The following is a 21,183-nucleotide window of genomic DNA, read 5'->3' on the forward strand; positions in this document are numbered from 1 at the left end:
TGAACCAACTGTTTCCAAGAACAAAGCCTTTCAGAAGAACAGGCACAAACTGACTGAGCAAAGCCATGTGGGTGGCAGGAGTTGGCATCCTGGGCAGGGGAGGGGGCACTGCTGACCCAGCAACAATGAAAGACTTCACGCCACCTACTCCTCCCTCCTTATCTCTAGGTGGCCAAGGATCGGGGCCCCACCCTGCCTGATGGAAAGGGGCCCCCCAGATGGCATCTTGCCTAAAAACCTGGGGTCTCCCACCCCTGCACACAGAGATCACGCTGGTTCCTCCACGAGTCCAGATGGCAGACTGGTGTCAATGAGCTCGGTGCAGGTTGGGGAAATCATAAAACACCCCAGTGCTTTTTTAAAAAAGTGTACCTATTCCTCCCACCATTTCTGGTTGCTAAAATCATAAGATGAGCCCTGCTAGGTTGGCACAAAGGTTCACGGGGTTCGGAACAGTGGCCGGCCAGCCCCCCCCCCCATACGCCACAGGGAATCTCACGAGCAGGCCACTAAAGCGGAACCCCTCCTTTGAATGCAGGAAGTCCCCGGTTCAGATGGCACCTCCAGTTTCAAAGGATCAGGTGCCAGCAGGCGACGCGAAAGAGCCTCCTTCTCTCTGTAGAGCTGCTGCCAGAGAGTCAGCAACCCTGGGCTAGAACACCTCACGGTCTGACTAGGTATAAGGCAGCGTCCTAAGCTCCGATGACCGATCCCTGCATGTCAGCTTTCGAGCTGAGCCGCACAGCCGGCAAAGGACCGGACAATAAGATCAGCCAGACATCAGAAACATAATCTAGAAGGCAGGTCTGGGTCCCCCCCCCCGTTTCTTGGAGCGACACAAAATAAATATGGCAATGATTCTCTCCTTACCCCAAGATGTAGGCCATGATGGACAGCTGGACCACCCGGTAAAGGATCCCCACTTTCTTGTTCTTTGCGATGACATATTTCTCCGTTTTGTAATCAAACAGCGAGAGGCACAGAGCCTTCCAGGCAACCTGCCCCATCCTCCTGGTCAGCTCAGCATGGGAGGCACATCTGAAGGAGAAGGGGAGGGGGAAAATAATAATAAAATGACAGATTTGGGGAGGGGGGAGGAATTAGCCACAAGTGCATCCCTGGAAACCTGAGATGGCGGCCTCTTTTCGAACCCACCGATGCTGAATCCTGCCTTCCTTTTCCTTTGGATCTGCTGTGGCACCAGAGCTCAGCCGAGCAAAGCACTTGCGGTTGAGGTATGCAGGCAGTCTGGTTGGTTGAGGTACAGCAGGAGGAATTGCCTCCCTTTGCAGCCTGTGCTGGAATCTCACGGCTGAGTCAGAGGTCTTGAGGCTTTCCAGCCTGCGGTGCTTTTGCATCCGATTCCATAAGGGACAGAGGAGGCGTTCAGCCTGGTGTGCCTCTGAAAGAGAAACGACCCAATTTGCCCTTCTCGAAGGGATACTATTCTCTGCTTTTAGGCAAAAATGTTCCTGTTCTAGGGTTGCTGGAGAATTGGGATTCCGTTTGCATTGAAAGCCGAATCGATCACATTTGCATTTTCTGAAAGCATTTTTTAAATTCCTCATGAAAATTCTTCAGGATTTCAGCGAGGGTTTCTCCGAACAAACACATTTTTGCATTTAGTTTTGACGGATGTGTACATTTTTGCAAGCACTTTCTACTAACATAATGCACTTTGTATGTTTTTGTGACCACATTCATCGATACTTTCCCCTTATAGCTGCATTTTTGTAAACATGGTTTAGTTGGCAAACTGCATCACAAAATTCAGAGAAGTTGTGGATTTTGAAGGATGGCCGGGTTCTGGCTCTCATCTTTGTTCAGAAAGTGTAAATTTTATAGATTCGGCTTTCAGTGTGAACTGTATCGGATCTCTCCCCCATGCTAGTATCTGGTCATGGATATCTTCTGGTTTAATTATGTGTAGTTTTCATTTTTAATGTGGTGTATGTGTATATATATATATGTGTGTGTATTTTATTACCATCATTATCATAAAATTATATTTTGAAAAGCAACAACCCAGAGTCTCCAGGGCTGTGAGCTAAGGCATTAACCACACTGCAAAGACAAATGTGTATTGCAGTGCTGACATTGTCCTTATGTACGCCGGGGACTCGATTTACTGGAGATGGCTGCAAGGGACGATAACAGCCTCATCATGAAGAAAGGGCCCCTTTTGGCGTTATTCAACATCCTGGCGCTCTTGTTCGTTGCTCAGATTGTGGCCTTCCTCCTGTACAAGCCAGTGGTTGATTTATTTGTTTGAAAGAAAGAACAGGCCATCGAGGGCCGGAGGGTTGCTGAGCAAGAAGTATTTCTCTGGTTTTTCAATTTCCAGTTTAATTCCCAGCTACGACTTACGAGATGGAGAACAGAGAGCGTCATCGTTCTTTAGCTGGATTGATCTGTCTTTTGCAGAAGGACTTCTACTGGGGGATCTATCCACACCACACCGTACATTTACAGCACGTGGCTTCCCCCAAAGAATCTTGGGAACTGTAGTTTACCCCTCACAGAGCTATGTCTCCCAGCACCCTTAACAAACTACAGTTCCCAGGATTCTTTGGGGAAACCATAAGCTTTTAAATGTATGGTGTGGGATGTGACCTGTTAGGAGAGGAAACAGAAAGCCAGGTGGTAGGGGGAAATGGAATGGAGTATCTGGCTGGTGGGTTGGCTGGCTACAATCCTGAATAGCAGGATGCCATGCTGGAACATTTTGCTGGAGGCCCCAAATCTGGGGAGGATGCTTCCGCTGCTTTAAAAATGTTATGACTTGCCTTGCCCAAAGATGCATTTCACCAAGACCTTTCAATAGCCGACACTAAATTGATTCAACATTGTTGGCTGTCATTTACTTAGTCTTACATTGCTTTCTCCGGAGGTGTGCCAGAGGTTTAATCCATTACATCTTGATGGGTGGCAACCTTGGCTTGCTCCGCACTGATAAATTCTCCCGACTCCTTTAGTTAATGATCCTCATCCATCAGAAGCAAGAGAAGGCATTACAAACAAACGAGAACTGGCTGTGGAAAGGCTAGGAGAGCTCTTCCTGGACTGGAAAAGGTGGGTTCAGGATGTCACTGGGGCTAGCCAATATGCCCAATTTAAAAACGTAAGCTAAGGATTGTTGTGCAAAGACTTTCAAGGTTCGCCACATCACAGATGCTAGCCAATTGGCACCCTCCACACCCCACTTTCCCCCAGATTCAAAGAGGCATTTAAATCAAGAACTTTGAAAGGATTTATAAAGCCAGTATTGGGGTCCTCTAGTGGCTTATTCAGCCTCTGAATAGATGTCAGACTCTCACAGACACACCGGGAAGGTTGACGTTTTGAATTTGAGACCACCCAGTCCTAAAATCCCAGGCTGAGAATGCAATGCCTCAGAGAGTGGGTCAACTTATGGGTCTAACCTCTGCTGATCTCCAAAAACGATACTGTCCCCTCCAGTGTCTGTTGTTGTTTTTTATCAGGGATAGGGACACCATGTGGACGTTGTTGGAATGTGTCTCCTGTCACCCCAGGCAGTGTGGCCAAAGGGCTGTGGTGATCACAGTTGCAGGCCGGCAACATCTGGAGGGTCACAGGTTCTCTCTCCCCGTTTTAAATATTCTTTCCCTGTGCCGAGGCCCCAGCCATCTGAGCTTTGACAGCGACTCCAAAACCATGGCGTAGGTCAAAGCAGAAATTGTGCAGAGGAAAACTTCTGCCCATTTCTCTCTCCCTTCACTTTTCCTGTATTCCCGAAAAGGACGTTTTGCTGATCGTGCATCTCTTTTGGACACTGTCGTTTTTCACCCTGATTTGTGTTACTGCAGCCTTCAGAGAGGCCTTCCTCAGCCTGCCGTCATCTCCTCCTTCAAGCAACCCCAGTGGGGAAATAGAGACATTATCCGAGTTCGAGGACACATTCTACCTGAGCAAAAACACTCGGGGCACAAAACAAGGCCAGTGAGGGGTGTGGCCCTGGAAGAGTTCTGAGGGCCAGACACAGAGGTCTGGAGGGCCATATTCGGCCCAGAGGCCTGAGGTTCCCCACCCCTATTTTAATTGGTGATGGCAGGGATTGAACCTGGTGGAACCTTCTGCATACAAAGCAAGGGCTTTACCCACTGAGCAATGCTCCCTCAGAGGCCCAGCTGCAGTTTTGCATCTTGACAAAAGGCAGGGAATGGAGACTGGCTGGCAGATACGCAGCTCCAGTTGTGGTGAGTCAAAGTTGCGCTGACATGAGACCCTTTGATTTTTCAGTGCTTTGCTTTGCATTTTCCTGCTTGAACCTGTGCACCCACCATATCTATAAAACACCTTTCCCCTCCCGAAGAATCCTGGGAACTGTAGTTTGTTTAGGGAGTTGGGAATTGTAGCTCTCTAAGGAGTAAACTACAGTTCCCAGGATACTTTGGGGGGGTTGTGTGCTTTGAATTTGCTTTATAGGCAGTGTACGCAGCCAAAGACACCCCAGACAGATTTGCAAAAGGGGAAGTGTCATAAAACAGCAAAGGAACAGTACAGATAGAGCCATTTGAAGATGAGCAACACACTTACACACCCCATCCCGCAGGATGCGCTGTGCGGAAGTGCCCTTGCTGATACATAGCTCTTATTTGGCAAACAGAATGGCTCAAGGCAGTCACTTAGGGATTTAATGGTGTGCAACTGAACATTCTGGATGAACGTGCCAGGAAGGAACCTGTCCTGCTCTCAGAACTGGCCCATCTCCCGTTTCTCAAATATACTCCACCAAACCACTTTCTTCTGCTTGGCCAGCCGCCAAAGGACAGCCAGTTTCTATGCTGTCCCCAGACTTGCCGGGGATGATCTGACTGCAAATGTATATATATATTTTCATAGCACATACATGGTATGTGCTAAGAGCATCCTTCCAACCTCTTACAAACCTGAAGGACGGAGGAAGGAGATTATTTTACTCATTTAGCTCAGGGATGGGAACCTGTAGCCCTCCAGGTGATGGTGGGCTGTACTTCCCATTAGCCCCAGCCGGCATAGCCAATAGTCAGGGGTGATTGCAACGATGATGACTGCTTAGAACATAAGAGTCTGCTGGATCAGGCCAGAGGGCATCTAGTCCAGCATCTTACTCTCACAGAGGCCAAGCAGATGATTCAAATGGGAAGCCCCCAAGCAGGACTTGAGCGTAATAGAATTATCCCCACTTTTGATCCCCAGCAACTGGTACTCAGAGACGTAACTGCCTCTAACAGCGGAGGCAGAACATAGCCATCACGGCTTCCTCCATGATTTTGCCTCATCCTCTTTTAAAGCCATCCAAGATGGTGGTCATCACTGCCTCTTACAGGACAGTGGACAAGGATTTTAAAATACAATTTTATAATCAATTACAGTAAAAAAAAAAAAAGCAGGTTGGTCCTAGAGTATACCATATCTCGGTGTCAAAAGGCCAAGGGAAAGAGGTACGTCTTCTGCGTGTGATGGAAGCTTTACAGTGAAGGTGCCAGATGTTTTGTAAATTTGTATAGATATTAGTAGAGATTGTCAACGGTCTGAGATGCGTGTGCGCCAGTGTGTGTATTTACTTAAGAAGCAGGCTTTTACCCTGCATTGAGATCACTGAGACTTAAGACTTAGTAAAATAAGAAAAGCTACTTCATTTATAGAAATACGTAGGAGATAGGAAAGGCATGGCTAGTTCTAAGTAACTAACTAAGTTGGAGATGCAACGCCCAGGTTTGGGAGTTGCCCTCATGGCTCAGAAGGGAGACAGCAGAGACAAAGGGGTCTCCTCTCTCTCGATCAGTCGAAGAAGAGAGAGAGAGGAGGAGGAGGGGCAGATAAGCTCCCCAAGACATATCAGTTTGCGATGGAAGGAAGTCAGTCAGAGCATCACAGGTAAAGGTAAACAAAGGCTATCCATCTGGAGGACCCTAACTCTATCTCCCTTCTGGAACATAAACAAAAGAACAAAACAGGAGTTGCTCTTGCCCCACTTCCAACACCAGAAGCACCTCTTGATGGAGGAAATCCCACAGCTTAGGGGCTTCCAATTTAGCAAGCCTGCATCAAACCACCACCAAAGAAAAAGAGCCACGTGTTTCTAAACCCCCAAAGAGTCATCCAACTGCAGAATTGTTTTGCTTACTTTCACACCTTGGAGGAAGCCATGATAAAGGTTCCCCAGGCAGTCACTAAATGGCGCGTAGGGCTCATGAAAGAGAAAGAGCTACTACTGACAAATGTCGCGCTGTGGCTTGTATAAGGTTTCTGTACAAATGGAGGACAGTATCAAATGCAATTCACAGAGAGCCTCTCTCTAATGCTGGATGGGTTCGGTGTCTGCTGTTGGGGAATTGTGGCCAAGACTTGAATGCCAGCAAGGCATAACAAACAGGAAACACAGGCAGGAAACTCAATGAGGTATGGAAAAGTCAGCTAAGTCAGGGGGTTTCTTTTAAGAGTCTTGTGCAGATGTCATAAAGAGATAAAACATAGGACCCCCAATCTCACAAAGTGTAGAAAAGCACAACCAAAATGTTCAAGGAAGTGGGAACACCTTCCATACAAAGTTTAAAGTTTTGGGTTGTTTTTTTAAAAAAGAACGCAATCCTATATCACGTAAGTGTAGGATTGAAGCCCAATGGGTTGGGGGAGCATGCTTGATGTTTATAATATTATGTATGCTATGAAGAAGATAAAGAGAAGTTTTCTATTCAGGTCTTAAACTCAGGATCATCCAACAAAATGGACTGGCAGGAGGCTGAGGACAGCCCAGGAAATACTTCTTCACGCCACATGCAACAAATGTAAGGAATTTGCTACCCTGGAGATGTGGCGATGCCCACATAAGCTTGAGTGGCTTTAAAAAGGGAACCAGACACATTTATGGAGGGGGAGAGCGCTCTCAGTGTCTGCATAAATCCTCCAGGTTCAGGAGCAGTCTACCACTGAATCACCAGTTTCCAGGGAGCAACAATAGGGATGGGCTGCTGCCTTCATACCTTCAGAGGCATCTGGTTGGCCACTGTGAGAAACAGGATACTAGACTAGATAGAACCTTTGGGAAGGGGTAGCGGTCGGATCTAGCAGGGCTCCTCTTCTTGTGTTCTCATTAGCCAGGGCCGATAAGAAGAGAGCCTCCATGTTCAGAGGCAGTCTACCTCAGATGCTCAGGCCATAAAAGCGGGGAGGTCTTTGGTCTTCACATCCTGCTTGTGAGCTTCTCAGAGGCAACTGAAGGGTTGCTGTTGGGCCAAGATGATGCATTTGTGGTGTGACCCAGCTGGGCTCTTCCGATGTCGTCTCAGATCGATAATGAAAACAGCCAGGGACACTGTGTGTGAGAGAGAGACTCTCAGGCAAACCTGAATGCAGGAAAGTGCTGTTGTTTGTGACTGCTATTGATTACACACAGAGAGACAGGAAAGCATCAAACAGGCACGTATAGAAAGCCAAGAGGTTAAAAATCAAGGTCAACTGGACATGCAGGTTTCTGTGGGCAGCAGTGTCAGGCTGTCCCTACAGTCCTAACTAGGGACTCTCCATGCACACATCTTCAGATGGACTGAGCCTGCCTCCGGCAACGGACAGGAGAACGAAACTGAAGAGGAGGAATTCTGACAACTTTCCCAGTCCATATCAGCTCTTTTCAAAAGGCCACGTTTGTGCAGGTGGGCTTTTCCTTTTTTGGGGGGGAGGGGACCATTGGTTGACTTTGTTGGAGCAAGAAGGGTGGTGGTGTCCAGCTGTCACATGTAAATGCACAGCAGCAAGTGCCCAAGCTGCTTTTGAAATCGGCACTCCAACCACAAGAAAATGGCCAGGAGGTAGATGCATCCAGGGAAAAAACTGAGTTTTACAGCTGTCTGGACACAAAGAGGAATATTTATTTACAGCACAGCTCGTCAGTGACATCCCTTCCCAATCATCAAACAGCCTTAAAAAACAAAAGAGGTCAGCAAATAGAGCTCACAATCCTGAATAAAGCCCTTTCATATGTTGCTGGACTCCTAACTCCAGCCATCCCTGATCATTGGACATGCTGGCTGTCAAGGCAGATGGGAGCTGTAGTCCAACGACATCTGGAGGGCGCCACATTGGCTATCCCTGATCTACACTGTCTGGCAACGGCTCTCCTGGGTTTCAGACGGGAAATGTTCCCAGCCCTACTTGGAGACTCCATTGAGGATTTGAACCTGAGGCCTTCTGCATGCAAAGCAGGTGTTCTGCCACCGGGTTATGGCTTGCCCTCCTGTCTGTGTGGGCCTGCAAGCAAGGTGTACATCATCACAACTAGAACGAGCTAAAGAATCGAGAAGAATCACAGCCTTGATGTGCATACTGTGATAAAATTTTAAAATTAGGATCCAAAGATCCAGTAAACCAAAGCAGATTGTAGGCAGGTGCTTTTGGAACCATCATAAACAAACCTGGGCCTGTGCAAAATTAAATTCACTCCTACCATGAAATGAATTATTATTCTACTTGATTCAGAATCAAAGACTTGGCCGTTTTCAAAATCCACGTTAGGGCAATACTTTTATTAGGACAACGAAAATTAGCAGGCAAGCTTTTGAGCTCTACAGTCATTCAGGCTGGATGGTAAAAACAGAGCAAGGGGGACTGGGGGAAGGAAAATCATTGGCTGATCGTGAAACCACAGACTCTGCATCTGGTGACAGACTTAAGATGGAATGTTGAACGAGGTATCTGATGCGCAGGAACACTTGGACGGACAAATCGATCACAAACTCAAGATGACTGTAGCCTAACCCAAAGTGGAGGACTAGATTGCAAAACAAAAGCCTGCAAGATCCCCAAATTAGATCTGTAACAGCTGCTTTCAAGAACACAAGACTTACACGGAGGATCCCATCCCAGCCTATAGAATGGGATAACATTAATAAAAAGAACAAAATTAAGAGTCCCAATCTGATTTTGTCTCGCGGTTTCAAGAGAGATTACCCATAATTCCGTTCTAGAATGTCTTGCTCCGTTTTGCCCTCAGGAGTCACGCTGCTCTTCCATCATAGCTTTGTAATTCCTTTTGAAAAAACCACACTGGAGGAGGTGGGGAAAAAAGCAGAAATAAGGCACTGGGGATCCAGCAAACTTCTTTCTGTAATTCGAATTTTATTTTTAAAGATAAAAAATAATAATATCTTTTACATTTCTAGATACATTTCGCCGAGCCTTAAAAACATGGCTCTTTGGACAGGCCTTTGGGGTCCCCGGGGTGGGCTAATTTCTTTATATTGTTTTAAAACTGTCTATTGATGGCCCTGTACTGCCGCTTTTTAAAATGGTTATTGTTGACTGCGCTGTATTTTATTATGTATTGTATTATTATGTATTGTTGAATTTAATGTTGTACGTCGCCTAGAGTGGTTTCGGCCAGATAGGCGACTCAAAAATTAAATTTATTATTATTATTATTATTATTATTATTATTTTACGTTTGTGTTGCATGCTTGTGTGAGCACATGAGGGGAGAGTTCTAATGCAAACCCTTTTGCACACGCCTGCAACAACGGAGCTTAGCTCTAGACCAGGGATGAGGAACAGCTGTGGCCCTCCCGAGGTTTTTTTGGACTCTGACTCCCATCAGCCCCCGGTAGCGTGGCCGATGGTCAGGGAGGATGGGAGTTGGAGTCCAGAGCTACATAAGAAGATAAGCCCAGCTGCTGGATGAGGTCAAAGGGGGCCCGTCTAGTCCAGCATCCTTTCCTTACAGTGGCCACCCACATGCCCCAACAGGAAGCCCGCAAGCAGGACCTGAGCACAACAGCAAGTCTCCCTTCCTGCAGTTTCCAGCAACTGGTATTCAGGAGCATTCACTGCCTCTGACAGTGGACAGCCTATACCACGTCAGATCATTGGTCCGCCTAGCTCAATGTTGCCTACACCAGGGACAGCCAACATGGCGTCCTCCAGATGTTTTTGAACTACAACTCTCAGCCTCCCTGATCCATTGGCCATGCTGGTTGGGGCTGATGGGAATTAAGAGTCCAGCAACATGTGGAGGATGCCACGTTGGGTATCCCTGACCTAAACAGATTGGCAGTGCCCCCCCCCCGCAATGTTTTAGGCCCAGATCTTCCTTAGCTCTGCCTGGAGATGTCGGGGATTGACCCTGAGACCTTCTGCATGCAAAGCAAGGGCTCTGCCACTGGCCCATGCCCCTTCCCGGATATGGAACACGTGTGCCTGGTGTCTATACCAACCTCTTTGACGCTCGCTCACAAACTCAGACCCCGACAAGTCTGGCAACACAGAGAATAAAGAAGCACCACGTGCTCCCAGCAACAACATTCTGAAATGATCTAGTCTATTTCAAAAACATATTCACAAAGGAATGAGAACCAGAGGCTCTGTGAAAGGAATACTGACCTTACAAAGGGCAACAATGATGAGAAGCAAGAGGACAAAGCCACCGACAGAGCTTCCAACGATGACCGGAACGAAATCAAACACTTTCTCCTTCAACAAGATAACCTTGATCTACGTACAAAGAGGCAAAAGCCACTTAGGAGATCTAAGCACAAAGATGAAATCTCAATATAATAACCATTTGCTGCCCTTTTGTGACACCCAAAATCAGCTGCATGGAGCAGTCGCCTTGCTGCCCAATGACAGGGCCGGCCCTGGTGCTAACAATCAAGAAGAGCCCTGTGTCTCAGCTTTGATTCTCCTCTCATCCTTCCCTGTGGAAAAGGCCCCAGGCCCCTCGCCTCTCCCTAGTCACCTCTGCTTTGTGATGTTCTGCATTCAGCCCCACATAAAGGTTCCTGTTGAAATCAATTTCCCCTCGAACCAGCAAGTCAGTTCTGTCTTTTAGGATCTAAAAGGAAGAAAGGGAACAAGCCATAACAACATTAGCTATTCCAAAGTGGAATTTATTTATTTATTTTATTTCATTTCATTTATAAACCGCCCATAGCTAGTAGCTCTCTGGGCGGTGTACAAAACAAGGTTAAAATACAATATTATAATATTACAATAAAATCAATAACAAATATCAGCAAATTTAAGACTAAAAATATTAAACATGAACATTAACATTAAAATGCCTGGGAGTATAACCAGGTCTTAACCTGGCGCCTGAAAGAAAATACCATAGGCGCCAGGCGTATCTCTTCAGGTAAGCTGTTCCACATAATTTCCAATACTTAAAGCGGGGCATGCCAGTGCAGACAATATTGAGGAAGATGGACCAAGGATCCAATTCAGGATAAGGCAGTATGGGTGCTAGTCCTACTCAGAGTAGACACATTAAAAATAATGGACATTACTAATATGGATCCATTCATTTCAAAACTGAGTAAAACTGAGTTGGACACAGTCTGATGTTCTCACATGAGGCCGTGGTGGTGGTGCCCATGACGGGGCCTTTTTAGTGATGGCTCCCTATTTGTGGAGTGCCCTCCCCAGTGAGGAGTGTCTGTCTCTCTCATTATTGGCTTTAAGGAGGAATGTAAAACTGTTTACCCAAGCATTGGATGGCTGAAGGAAACTGTTTCTGGCAACCTGGAGATCACTGCACAGAAGAATGCTTTCATCTGCAACTGTTTTTTAGAATGTTTGAAACTGTTTTTAGAATGCCTTTTCGGTGTTGTTAAATTATTTTGTTTGCTGCCCTGGGTTCCCTTGGGAGGAAGGGTGGGATATAAATTTAATTAATTAATGCTAATACAAATACTAATCCAGGATGGGGCACAGTTTGGGGAAAACAGCCTCCCGGGCCAAATTTGAACTTCTGGAGGGTTAAATTTGACCCACAGGCCAGAGCTTCCACACTGCCATTCTAATCAATAATGGATCTTCCCCTCTCCCAGTGTATACCTGTATGGAATTAGCTAAAGGTAGCTCTGCCGTCACAACCACATCCTCCTTCTCTGATGTGATGCTGCAGTTGACTAGCTGGTATGAGACTCTCTCGCTGTCCTGAAAGAGAAACACACCAGAGTTATATTTTTTCAAAACACAGCACATACCAAGCAAGAGAGATAATTACAGGGCACAATGCAACTCTGCCTTCGCAGAAGCAATACAAATATAATGAAAAACCATACAGCATTTAGCACAGCACAGCACAATTGCTACAATAGGCAGAATAATCATTAAGTGGTCCACCACGGCCATCAGCAAGTGGTCCACAGGACAAAAAAGTTTGGGAACGCCCTGATTTAAAGACTCTTGGGTCCACAATAAAAAACGAACATATTTCGTTGCCACAAATTATGCACCAACCAACTGTGCATTAATAGCACAGAACACTTTCCCCAGTTGCTCCTGTTTTGGAAATGTAAATGGTGGAAGCAACCTTTGATTGTAACCCTCAGACCCAGGTTGCTAAAAATGTTCATACCAGGAGTGACGAACCTTGGCCCTTCAGGTGTTGCTGAACTACAATTCCCATCAGCCCTAGCAAGCATTGCCAACGCCCAGGGGTAATGGGAGTCATAGTTCAGCACCACCTGGAGGGCCACACCTGGTTTATACCCTTTCCTGCTAAACAGATTTTTCTGAGGGGTGTGTGTGACTCCTGTTTAATTTCTCTGTCTCTCCCTCCCCACCCACCCCTTTTTGATTGTACAAAATTTTATGCTGTAAGCTGCCTTTGAGAGGCAAAAAGGCAGGAACATATCCGCAAACAGAACATCTTCCCCACCATTTTACCTTGGAGTCTGTGGATCCAAGATCTGTCCAGACGTCCTGGCTCAAAACACTCTCAGTTCTGCACACAGTGGTGTTCTGATGGAAGAAGAGAAACAAATTAATAATACAGAGTTGTATCCCAACATTAAGTCATACTCACAGGAGCCCTCACTGAAATTAAGGGACCTGACTAACTTTGATCCATTGATTTCAACATGTCAGCTCTGAGTAAAACTTGGATACATAGAACCCACAGTACTTAAGGTCATACAGAATTTCAGTTGTGTACTGTTGTTTCTTTTAACATAAGAAGACAGGAAGAGCCTGGCTACTGGATCAGGCCAGTGGCCCATCTAGTCCAGCTCCCTGTTCTCACAGTGGGCAACCAGATGCCCCAATGGGAAGCCCACAAGCAGGTCCTGAGAGCAAACACGCTCTCTCCACTTACAATTCCCAGAAACTGGTATTCAGGGGCATAATGACTCTGACAGTGGACGAAGGATAGCCATAGTGGCCAACTAGCCACTGATCCTCCATGAATTTGTCTTACTTTTTGAAGGGTTCACAGGTAAGAACACAAGAACCCCACACCACTAAAAGGAGGAAGTGGTTATTGCTAGCCTACAGTGTAGTCTATAATTATTATGTTACAGTTGAAGGGTGAGACGACCAATTTGGAATGTAGCTTTTGACAGCCTAGCAGCTGCCACTATTAATTTATTAGCAGAAAGCCTAACACTTTGACACATGACATGGACTGTCTTCAAGTCCCGACTTATGGCGACCCTATGAATAGGGTTTTCATGGTAAGCGGTATTCAGAGGGGGTTTCCCATTGCCTTCCTTTGAGGCTGAGAGGCTGTGACTGGCCCAAAGTCACCCAGTGAGCTTCATGGCTGTGTGGGGATTCGAACCCTGGTGTGGGGATTTGATTCCTGGCGAGACGCTAACTCTTTATCAAGCATAAAATAAACTGAATGTTACAAAAAAAAATCTAGTCTTGAATGCATATGTACGTACAGAGAAAAAAGTAAATTAGCAGACAATAAAACCCCAGCACCTGCATGCTGGTGTTCTTGCACTCCAAGGACCCTCATCAACCTGGCTGTAATTGTTTTATTAATTACATGTTTATTATGCACTGTAATGAAAGAATGCCAAGATAAATGCTCAACCATATAGTTTATGTTCTGTTGAGGGAGGCAATGAAAGAGCTTTATTTATAATTGTTTTTAAATATATAGGGCCACTAGTCACTGTCCCTCAGCCTAACCTACCTCACAGGGTTGTTGCAAGGAAAAACGGATCTTCTTGGAGAAAAATTAAAATATAAATGTAACAAATAAATCAACAGCAAAGGATATTAACTATTGATTTGCTTAATGTGTCATTTATTGTGGACAACTGTATTTGCAATCCATAGTATTAGTAATTTGAATATTACCTAGAGTTTGGAGCCAACTACATTTTACTCAGAGTAAAAGGTAAAGGTGTCCCTGCATTTATAGTGCGAGTCGTTTTCAACTCTTAGGGTGACGTCTTGCGACGTTTACTAGGCAGACCGTATATATGGGGTGGGATTGCCAGTTCCTTCCCTGGCCTTTCTTTACCCCCCAGCATATGCCGGGTACTCATTTTACCGACCACAGATGGATGGAAGGCTTAGTGGACCTCGACCCCTTTTACCGGAGATTCGACTTCCTCCTTCCGTTGGAATCGAACTCCGGCTGTGTTACCGCCACTTACCACTCTGCGCCACGGAGGGTCTCTTACTGAGTAGACCCACTAAAATTAATGGACCCAAGTTAAGTCAAAATCCTGATTGTTCAGGTTGGTTTTTTACACCATGCAACGGCAAGATGTAAATGTATCCTATTTCAGCAGACATTTTAAAGTCATTTTCTGTGTGATGAATTTTACTCATTTTTTGTATGGGTCCTCTCCTTTATAACATTTATGTACGCCGCTTAGAAATTTTGAATATCAAGGTTATAAATACCCGAGATAAATAAAATGAAATAAATATTGGGCTGCATTGTCGACTACTCAAGAATAGCCCCGTTGGAATTGATGGGCATGACCAAGACTGCAATCCAGTACACACTTACCTGGGAGTAAGACCCACTGAACCCAGTGGAACTCACCTCAGAGTAGACATGCACTGGATTGCAGTCTAGCTCCCAAATTACACACACGCCACTGAGGCAACTTTCCACCGCCTGGCCACTCAAAATGGAGAGTGGCTGTTGCTCTCCACACAACAAACTCCTAGAGCCGGAAATGGAGATGCAGAGCCATACCATAGAGACGGGAAGATATGGAAAGAGACCCGGAACGAGCAAAGAAACCAAACAAATCCGAACCAGCGCGCGCGCTTAAATTTCTCTCCTCCCATTGGCTGCGCGCTCCGAACGTTGCAAGAAGCCTTAAAAACAAACAAACCGCGACCTCGCGAGAGTTTGGGTCCTCGATCGGCTTTCGCTTGGTGCCCTCCGATTGGGCGATATTTACCGTCGAAGCCTCGCGAGGAGGAGGGGGGGTGAGACGCGAGACTAAACGAAACCGGCATCGCGAGAGTTGGGTTTGAAATGGCGGCGGGCGCCTTGAGCGACCTGTTTTGGCCTGGTTGAGGAAGCAATGGGAGAAAGGCGGGGGAGAAACAGAAGCCACTTCGCGGGATCCCGCCCTCCCGCTTCCGGCCGGCCACTTCCCGTGGGGGAAGGGGACAGTCGGGCTGGGTCTGCTTCCGCGCTCGCATGGAGCAGCTCCGCCCGCGGCTGCTGAGGACCTACTCGGGGCTGCGGGGGCGGCGAGGCCGGGGGCGGGCGGACGCTGCTGTTGCCTTGAGACGCCTGCCGCCGAAGCCCGCCCCTTGGATCTCGCCCCAGGTGGACCCCAGGCGCTTCTTCAGCTCCAGCGCCAGCTCCACCTCAGCCACGGCCTCGTCGCCCTCCCTCTGCTTTGAAGACCCGGATTTCCTGCCCCCTAAAGGACTCCGTAGGGCCCAGCAGCGGAAGAAGCCGCCCCCTCGCAGGAAGGGCGCAGCCAAGAAGAAGAAGGAAGTGGGGGCCAAAGAGAATCAGGCCCTGCAGAAAAAGGCCGAGGCCCAGGGAGGAGCCAGCGCCTTCGTGCCCCCCACCCCTCTGCGCAGGAACATCACCCAGCGGCGCCCCCTCGTAGAAGCCCCCTGGGGACGCCAGCGAGGACAGTTCCCATTGCTGTCGAGCACCCCCGAGCTGCCCCTGTTGACCTCTCGGCTGGCCAGAAAGGATTTGGAGGAGGAAGAGAGTGCCCTGCAGGGCAGCCCTGACTCTTACTGCTATTGCTGCTGTTGCATCAGTCCACAGGAGAGGTTGAAGGTCGACAGCTGGCGTAGCAGTGATGCCCTCTCTGAGCTGAGCTCACTGAAGGTAAACAGGGACACCGGGAAGATGGAAGGCAGCTTTGAGCTCTTAGCCCAGGAAGAGTCCAGCGCCCTGCAGCAGAAGCCTCTGCGGGGAGATTCCCAGACTGGGCCTCCTCCACTGTCCCTGCTGCGCCTCAGCAGCTTGCCTTGCACACCCTTGGAAAGCCATGCAGCCTTGCAGTCTCGCAGTTTCTGTAGCCAGGCCAAAGCGCCCTCGGGAGACAAGGAAGGGCTCATAACCTCGCTGGGATGCTCTGCGACTAGCCCTGGTTGTCTTCACAGTCCTGATACAGATTGTGGCCAGAAGCCGACCGAGTTGCCAAATACTGATGTCAAGCTGTTACATTCTTCTCGTGGAGCTTTTCAGCTGCGAGCCCAAATGTGTGATGGCAAGATTGCCCTCTCCTTGCCAAAAAATGCAGCACCTCTTGTTCACAAGAGACAGCGTGTCTCAGTTCAGGTGTGTTCCAGTCCCCTGCAGACATTTGGTGAGCTAAATGGAGCTCTCTTAGAAGAGGAGGACAAAGGTCAAAAGGACCCAAGTAGCCCCCATCTCCAGCCTGTTGTGCTCCTGGACAATCAAGTGGTACCAAACTGGTTGGCTAGTCACTCCACTGGAAAACAAGTGGCGGACCACCTTTCCTGGAAGAAAGAAGCTATCTTGCATTCAGATTCCCCCACTGGCCTACCTAGAGTGTCTGACACCAGGAGTGGCAGCAGCCAGGTGGTCCCCACAGCTCGTGCTGTAGGCACTGGTAGGAAAGCTTGCATCTCCGGATTTAGTTCCAGGCGGTGGGAGCAGCGAGGAAAGCTGAAGAAACTGACACACAAGAAAAATGTGAGGTGGAAACACCAGGCTGATTCTTCCTTCCTTCAGGAACGCCTGAAGTGCAACGAAATGGAAGATGACCTTTCCTTGTCTTTTCTGTCTCCGGAGTCCTCGTTTAAGAATTCCAGCTTGTGGCGCAGGATTCGAGCTTCTTTCTCCCTTCATAAGAAAAAGATTATTGTCTCCGAAGCTGAAAACTGCAGCAGCATCGCCAGCACTTCTTTTTCTTCTGTCAGGGAGCCCCCCAAGACCCCCTTCACTAAAAAACTGGGTTACTCAATTTGTCCTGCCTCTTCTATGGTCCTACTGTCACCCATGACCTCTTTTTCTATGCTGGAGGTGACGCTGACGGATGAGGAAAAAGTATACGGGGAATGCCAGCAGGAGGGTCCCATCTCCTTCGAGGAATGCATCCCCCCTGATAAGATGCAAAAATGTGAGAAAATTGGAGAAGGTGTATTTGGAGAGGTTTTCAGGACAGAAGGTGAGAGAGGGGTCACAGCTTTAAAAATAATCCCCATTGAAGGGAGCGACCGAGTGAATGGAGAGCCTCAAAAGACCTTCAGGGAGATCTTACCCGAGATCATCATTTCAAAAGAGCTCAGCCTTTTGGCAGACGAGGAGTTTCATCAAACGTCTGGGTTTATCAGTCTGTATTCTGTACACTGTGTGCAAGGGGCCTACCCTGACCAGCTTCTGACGGCCTGGGATGAATACCACAGGGTGAGAGAGTCTGAAAACGATCGGCCGGACTTCTTTGGAGACCAGCAGCTATTCATGGTCTTGGAGTTTGAGTTTGGGGGCATGGACCTGGAAAGCATGCGGAACCGGCAGCTGACCTCTGTGGCGGCATCCAAGAGCATCTTGCATCAAGTAACAGCATCCTTGGCCGTAGCCGAGGAAGCCTTGCACTTTGAGCATCGAGATCTCCACTGGGGCAACGTGCTGGTGAAGAAAACCAACTTAAAGGAGGTGAGCTTTACGTTGAATGGGGTAACCCACACGCTCCCCACGCAAGGAATCCTTGTGAACATTATTGACTACACCTTTTCAAGGTTGGAGAAGGACTGTTTAACGGTGTACTGTGACCTCTCCACTGACGAGGAAATCTTCCAAGGGAGAGGCGACTATCAGTTTGACATTTACAGGCAGATGAGGGAGGAGAATGCAAACAGCTGGGCTGACTACTTTCCCCACAGCAACATCTTATGGCTTCACTACTTAGCCGACAAACTTTTGAAAGAGGTGTCTTACAGAAAGAAGCCAACAGCGCCTGCCTTGAGACAGGCGCAGAAACAGCTGAAGCGGTTCTGTGACGAGGTTCTCGGTTTCGGGTCTGCCACAGACTTGCTGAACACAAGTAGCTTCTTCCAGTGATTAAACTGATCCTTGGGGTTGGCAGATGGAGAATCTTAAGTGCTTTTATAAATACACACACAATGTTTTGTTGCATTTTATAAAAGCTTTCTCTCCCCTCTCTAATATTAAGTCAACTTTTTGTAAATTGCAGCACATCTTCAAAGTTAATTGGTTTGTGTTTTGCCTTAATACATGTCTTTAAAAAAAAAACCCTTTAGATCCAGCACATTTTAATTTAGAGTTTTAGTTCCACATGCTTTTAATGAAAGCCACTATTTTAAATCTTTTTTTAAGTCTTGTAGGATTTTACTCCTTTAGCATTGTAGCTTGTTTTAAAACAAAACTAAAGACTGTAACATGCATTTGCTAGTTTAACTTTTACAGTATTAAATCTGATAAATGATTGTTTTATATTGGTAAAAATTTATATGGGCCCAATCTGTATGTATTTTTAATGATATTTTTTGTAATGGCTGGATCAAATATAATTTGTGTACTATAAATTCTACCCTGCATCTCTGCTCAAAAGGCTTAGCAGGACTCTTGAGGTTCAGGGGCTCTCCTCTCTATCTCCTCGCCTGGTAGTTTTTAATCTAGCAAACCCAGAGGTCACAAAAATGAATTGCATCTCCCTGGACAGGTGTTGCATCATTCCCAGGCTAGGAAAAGGGTGCTGTGCCTGTGCTCACTCTGGACCAGCACCCTGCTATCCCATAATAACTTACAGGGGTGGGTGGGGAAAAAGCATCTCTAATGCTGATAATTCTGCAAAAGGGAAGTTTGAGCAGGCAGATGGGAGGTCTCACCGGAGGCATCGTAGAGATGGGAGTCTCCTGGTGCTGCAGTTGGAAAGATCTGGGCAGGGCCTAAAGGCTCCTGGACAGCCAGAACAGGGTAGGGGACCGTGGAAGCTGGTCAAATGGGGCACTGCCCTACCGACCTCAGTCTGCCCCCAGCCAGCCAGTCCAGATTGTCAGTGGTCTCGGCAGGGAGGACGGGGACAGAATGTGCAGGCTTTGTGCATCCCAATGACGGCTCCGCCTACCTTTTGAGCTCCCTGCCTTCCGCCCCGCCAGTGCCAATGGGCACCACCCCCACTGGTTAGGGAAATGCCCTTTTGGAGGCACTGGAGGAGAGCCTGGCACTGGGCCATCACAGCAGCTTCATGCTTGCATAGGTGCTCGTAGCTGGAAAACTGTTACCTGCATCCCCGCTGCATTCTTTATGCTTGCAATCCGGTGGTTGTCTGTGACGACGGGGACCCAGATTAGCAACTGAAGCTGTGTCCCAAATTGGTTCTTCCTGTTGATCTATAAAGATTTTTTTTTAAAAAAAAAAAACAGAAGGGGTAAGAACTGGCATCGATCCCTTTGAAGCATGAATCGGTCAAAGTCAGTGGCTTTGTACCTACGTTAAATGTGAAGTGGGTGCTCTGAGAGGCTCCTTCGCCCACGCTCACATATACGGTTGAAAGCGGCCTATGAGCAAATATTTAAAAGATCAATTAGTTAGATGGCTGTTTGTCCCTTTCAAAACCACGCATAATCAGTGCATGGGGAGCACAGTGAGCTTGAATGTTGCACAACATGTGCGCACACACTGGTGCAATCGTGGGGTTCCTTGGATCTCTTCAGATCCACCCTCAGAGGCTTTTATAGGATATCAGATTTCTATGGCAGCACAAGGCTTTGAGGCAGGAGGAGCCATCAGTCTTCCTGATGCGGTTGAATTCCAACTCCCATCATCCCTGACTGTTGGCCAGGCTGGGACTTGGGAGCCCAAACCTTGGAAGATGCCACACTGGCCACTTCTCCAAAGGGAGGAAACGCGAAGAAGAGCTCAGTATTCTGTCCGTTGTGGTGGAGGCACAAGGGGCTTTGGTAGAAGGTAGGAAAAAAGTCAAAACAACCCTGTTCTGCTTAGGCTGAGATCTTTCCTCCACTAGCATCTTGATGGCAGTCTGCTTCCGAATACAAGTTGCTGGAAACCACTGGAGGGGGGAGGGCTTTTGCCACAATGGCTATGCTCTATCTCTGCTATCATAGAATCAGAACAGTAGAGTTGGAAGGGGCCTATAAGGCCATCAAGTCCACCACCACCCCGGCAGTGTGCCTCTGAACACCAGTTGCTGGGAATTGCAAGTGGGAAAGAGTTGCTGTTGCCCTCAGGTCCTGCTTGCAGGCTTATCAGTGGGGCATCTGGTTGGCCACTGTGAGGACAGGCTGCTGGACTAGATGGGGCCCCTTTGGCCCTTTTCAGCAGCCAGGCTCTTATGTTAATATCTCCTTGCATTTTCAGAGAGAAGGGATTTCTGAGATGCAGAGTGAAAGTAGATTGCCAATAACGAAGGGGAAAAAAAGCAGTGTTGGTCCGTGTGTGTGTATGGGGGGAGGAAGCACAGTAGAGCAATGCCTTAATTAGTTCAACCAAAACATTACAGACTAGTGAGCGCTGATTACTCAAAAGCGTGCTTGTGATTTTGTGACATTGTGGTTGGTCTACATAACATGGTGTTGCCCTGCTAGGGGTTTTACAAACAGTCCCATAGCGAACACATTTTGTTACATCATCTGCTTTTTTTGTGGGCTGGAATTCACTTCATTAGATGAATTGGGCTCTAATTTGAGAACGCTGATGCTATAAAGATGAATGTTTTTGGGGGCCACTCTATTATTCTAGCTGTGCTTTGTATTACATGGGTTAAAAACCTTATTTTAAATTGTTGCAACATGCCCTGGGACCTTATGGTGAAAGGTGAGCAATTAACTGAACAATTAGAACATAGGACACTGCCTTGAACTGAGTCAGAACATGGGTCAGCCTAGCTCAGTATTGTCTACACTGACTGGCAGCAACGCTTTCTGGAGATGCTGCGGATTGAATCTGGGACTTTCCGCATGCAAAGCAGGTGCTTTGCCGCTGAGCTCTGGTCCTTGCCCTAAAAATAA

General features: G+C 47.4%; 3 protein-coding genes across 6 annotated transcripts in view; 1 reads left to right on the plus strand and 2 right to left on the minus strand.

Moving 5' to 3' along the window:
- The window catches only part of P2RX5 (purinergic receptor P2X 5), a 32,721-nt gene extending 23,687 nt beyond the window's left edge, over positions 1-9,034 (minus strand). For 2 of the 3 annotated variants that reach the window (XM_061604771.1, XM_061604770.1), the window contains exons 1-3: positions 8,950-9,034; positions 1,156-1,402; positions 871-1,038 (exon numbers count right to left, since the gene is read on the minus strand). In XM_061604771.1, coding sequence (XP_061460755.1) covers positions 871-1,038; positions 1,156-1,402; positions 8,950-8,953 — 419 coding nt within the window. In that variant the 5' untranslated portion in view covers positions 8,954-9,034. Of the gene's footprint in view, positions 1-870; positions 1,039-1,155; positions 1,403-7,145; positions 7,160-8,949 lie in introns of those variants that run through there. The other variant, XM_061604772.1, reaches the window with a different exon arrangement.
- ITGAE (integrin subunit alpha E) overlaps positions 8,507-21,183 on the minus strand; it is a 55,424-nt gene continuing 42,747 nt past the window's right edge. For both annotated transcript variants that reach the window (XM_061604767.1, XM_061604766.1), the window contains 7 exons: positions 19,647-19,713; positions 19,438-19,545; positions 12,664-12,738; positions 11,827-11,928; positions 10,730-10,825; positions 10,375-10,485; positions 8,507-9,045 (listed from right to left, as the gene is read on the minus strand). In XM_061604767.1, coding sequence (XP_061460751.1) covers positions 8,989-9,045; positions 10,375-10,485; positions 10,730-10,825; positions 11,827-11,928; positions 12,664-12,738; positions 19,438-19,545; positions 19,647-19,713 — 616 coding nt within the window. In that variant the 3' untranslated portion in view covers positions 8,507-8,988. The remainder of the gene's footprint in view (positions 9,046-10,374; positions 10,486-10,729; positions 10,826-11,826; positions 11,929-12,663; positions 12,739-19,437; positions 19,546-19,646; positions 19,714-21,183) is intronic.
- Positions 15,188-18,738, plus strand: HASPIN (histone H3 associated protein kinase). The gene has a single exon (XM_061604768.1). The coding sequence runs from the start codon at positions 15,398-15,400 to the stop codon at positions 18,251-18,253; it is 2,856 nt and encodes a 951-aa protein (XP_061460752.1). The 5' UTR covers positions 15,188-15,397; the 3' UTR covers positions 18,254-18,738.

This window comes from Rhineura floridana, chromosome 21 (genome assembly GCF_030035675.1).
Source record: "Rhineura floridana isolate rRhiFlo1 chromosome 21, rRhiFlo1.hap2, whole genome shotgun sequence".
NCBI classification, from domain to species: domain Eukaryota; kingdom Metazoa; phylum Chordata; class Lepidosauria; order Squamata; family Rhineuridae; genus Rhineura; species Rhineura floridana.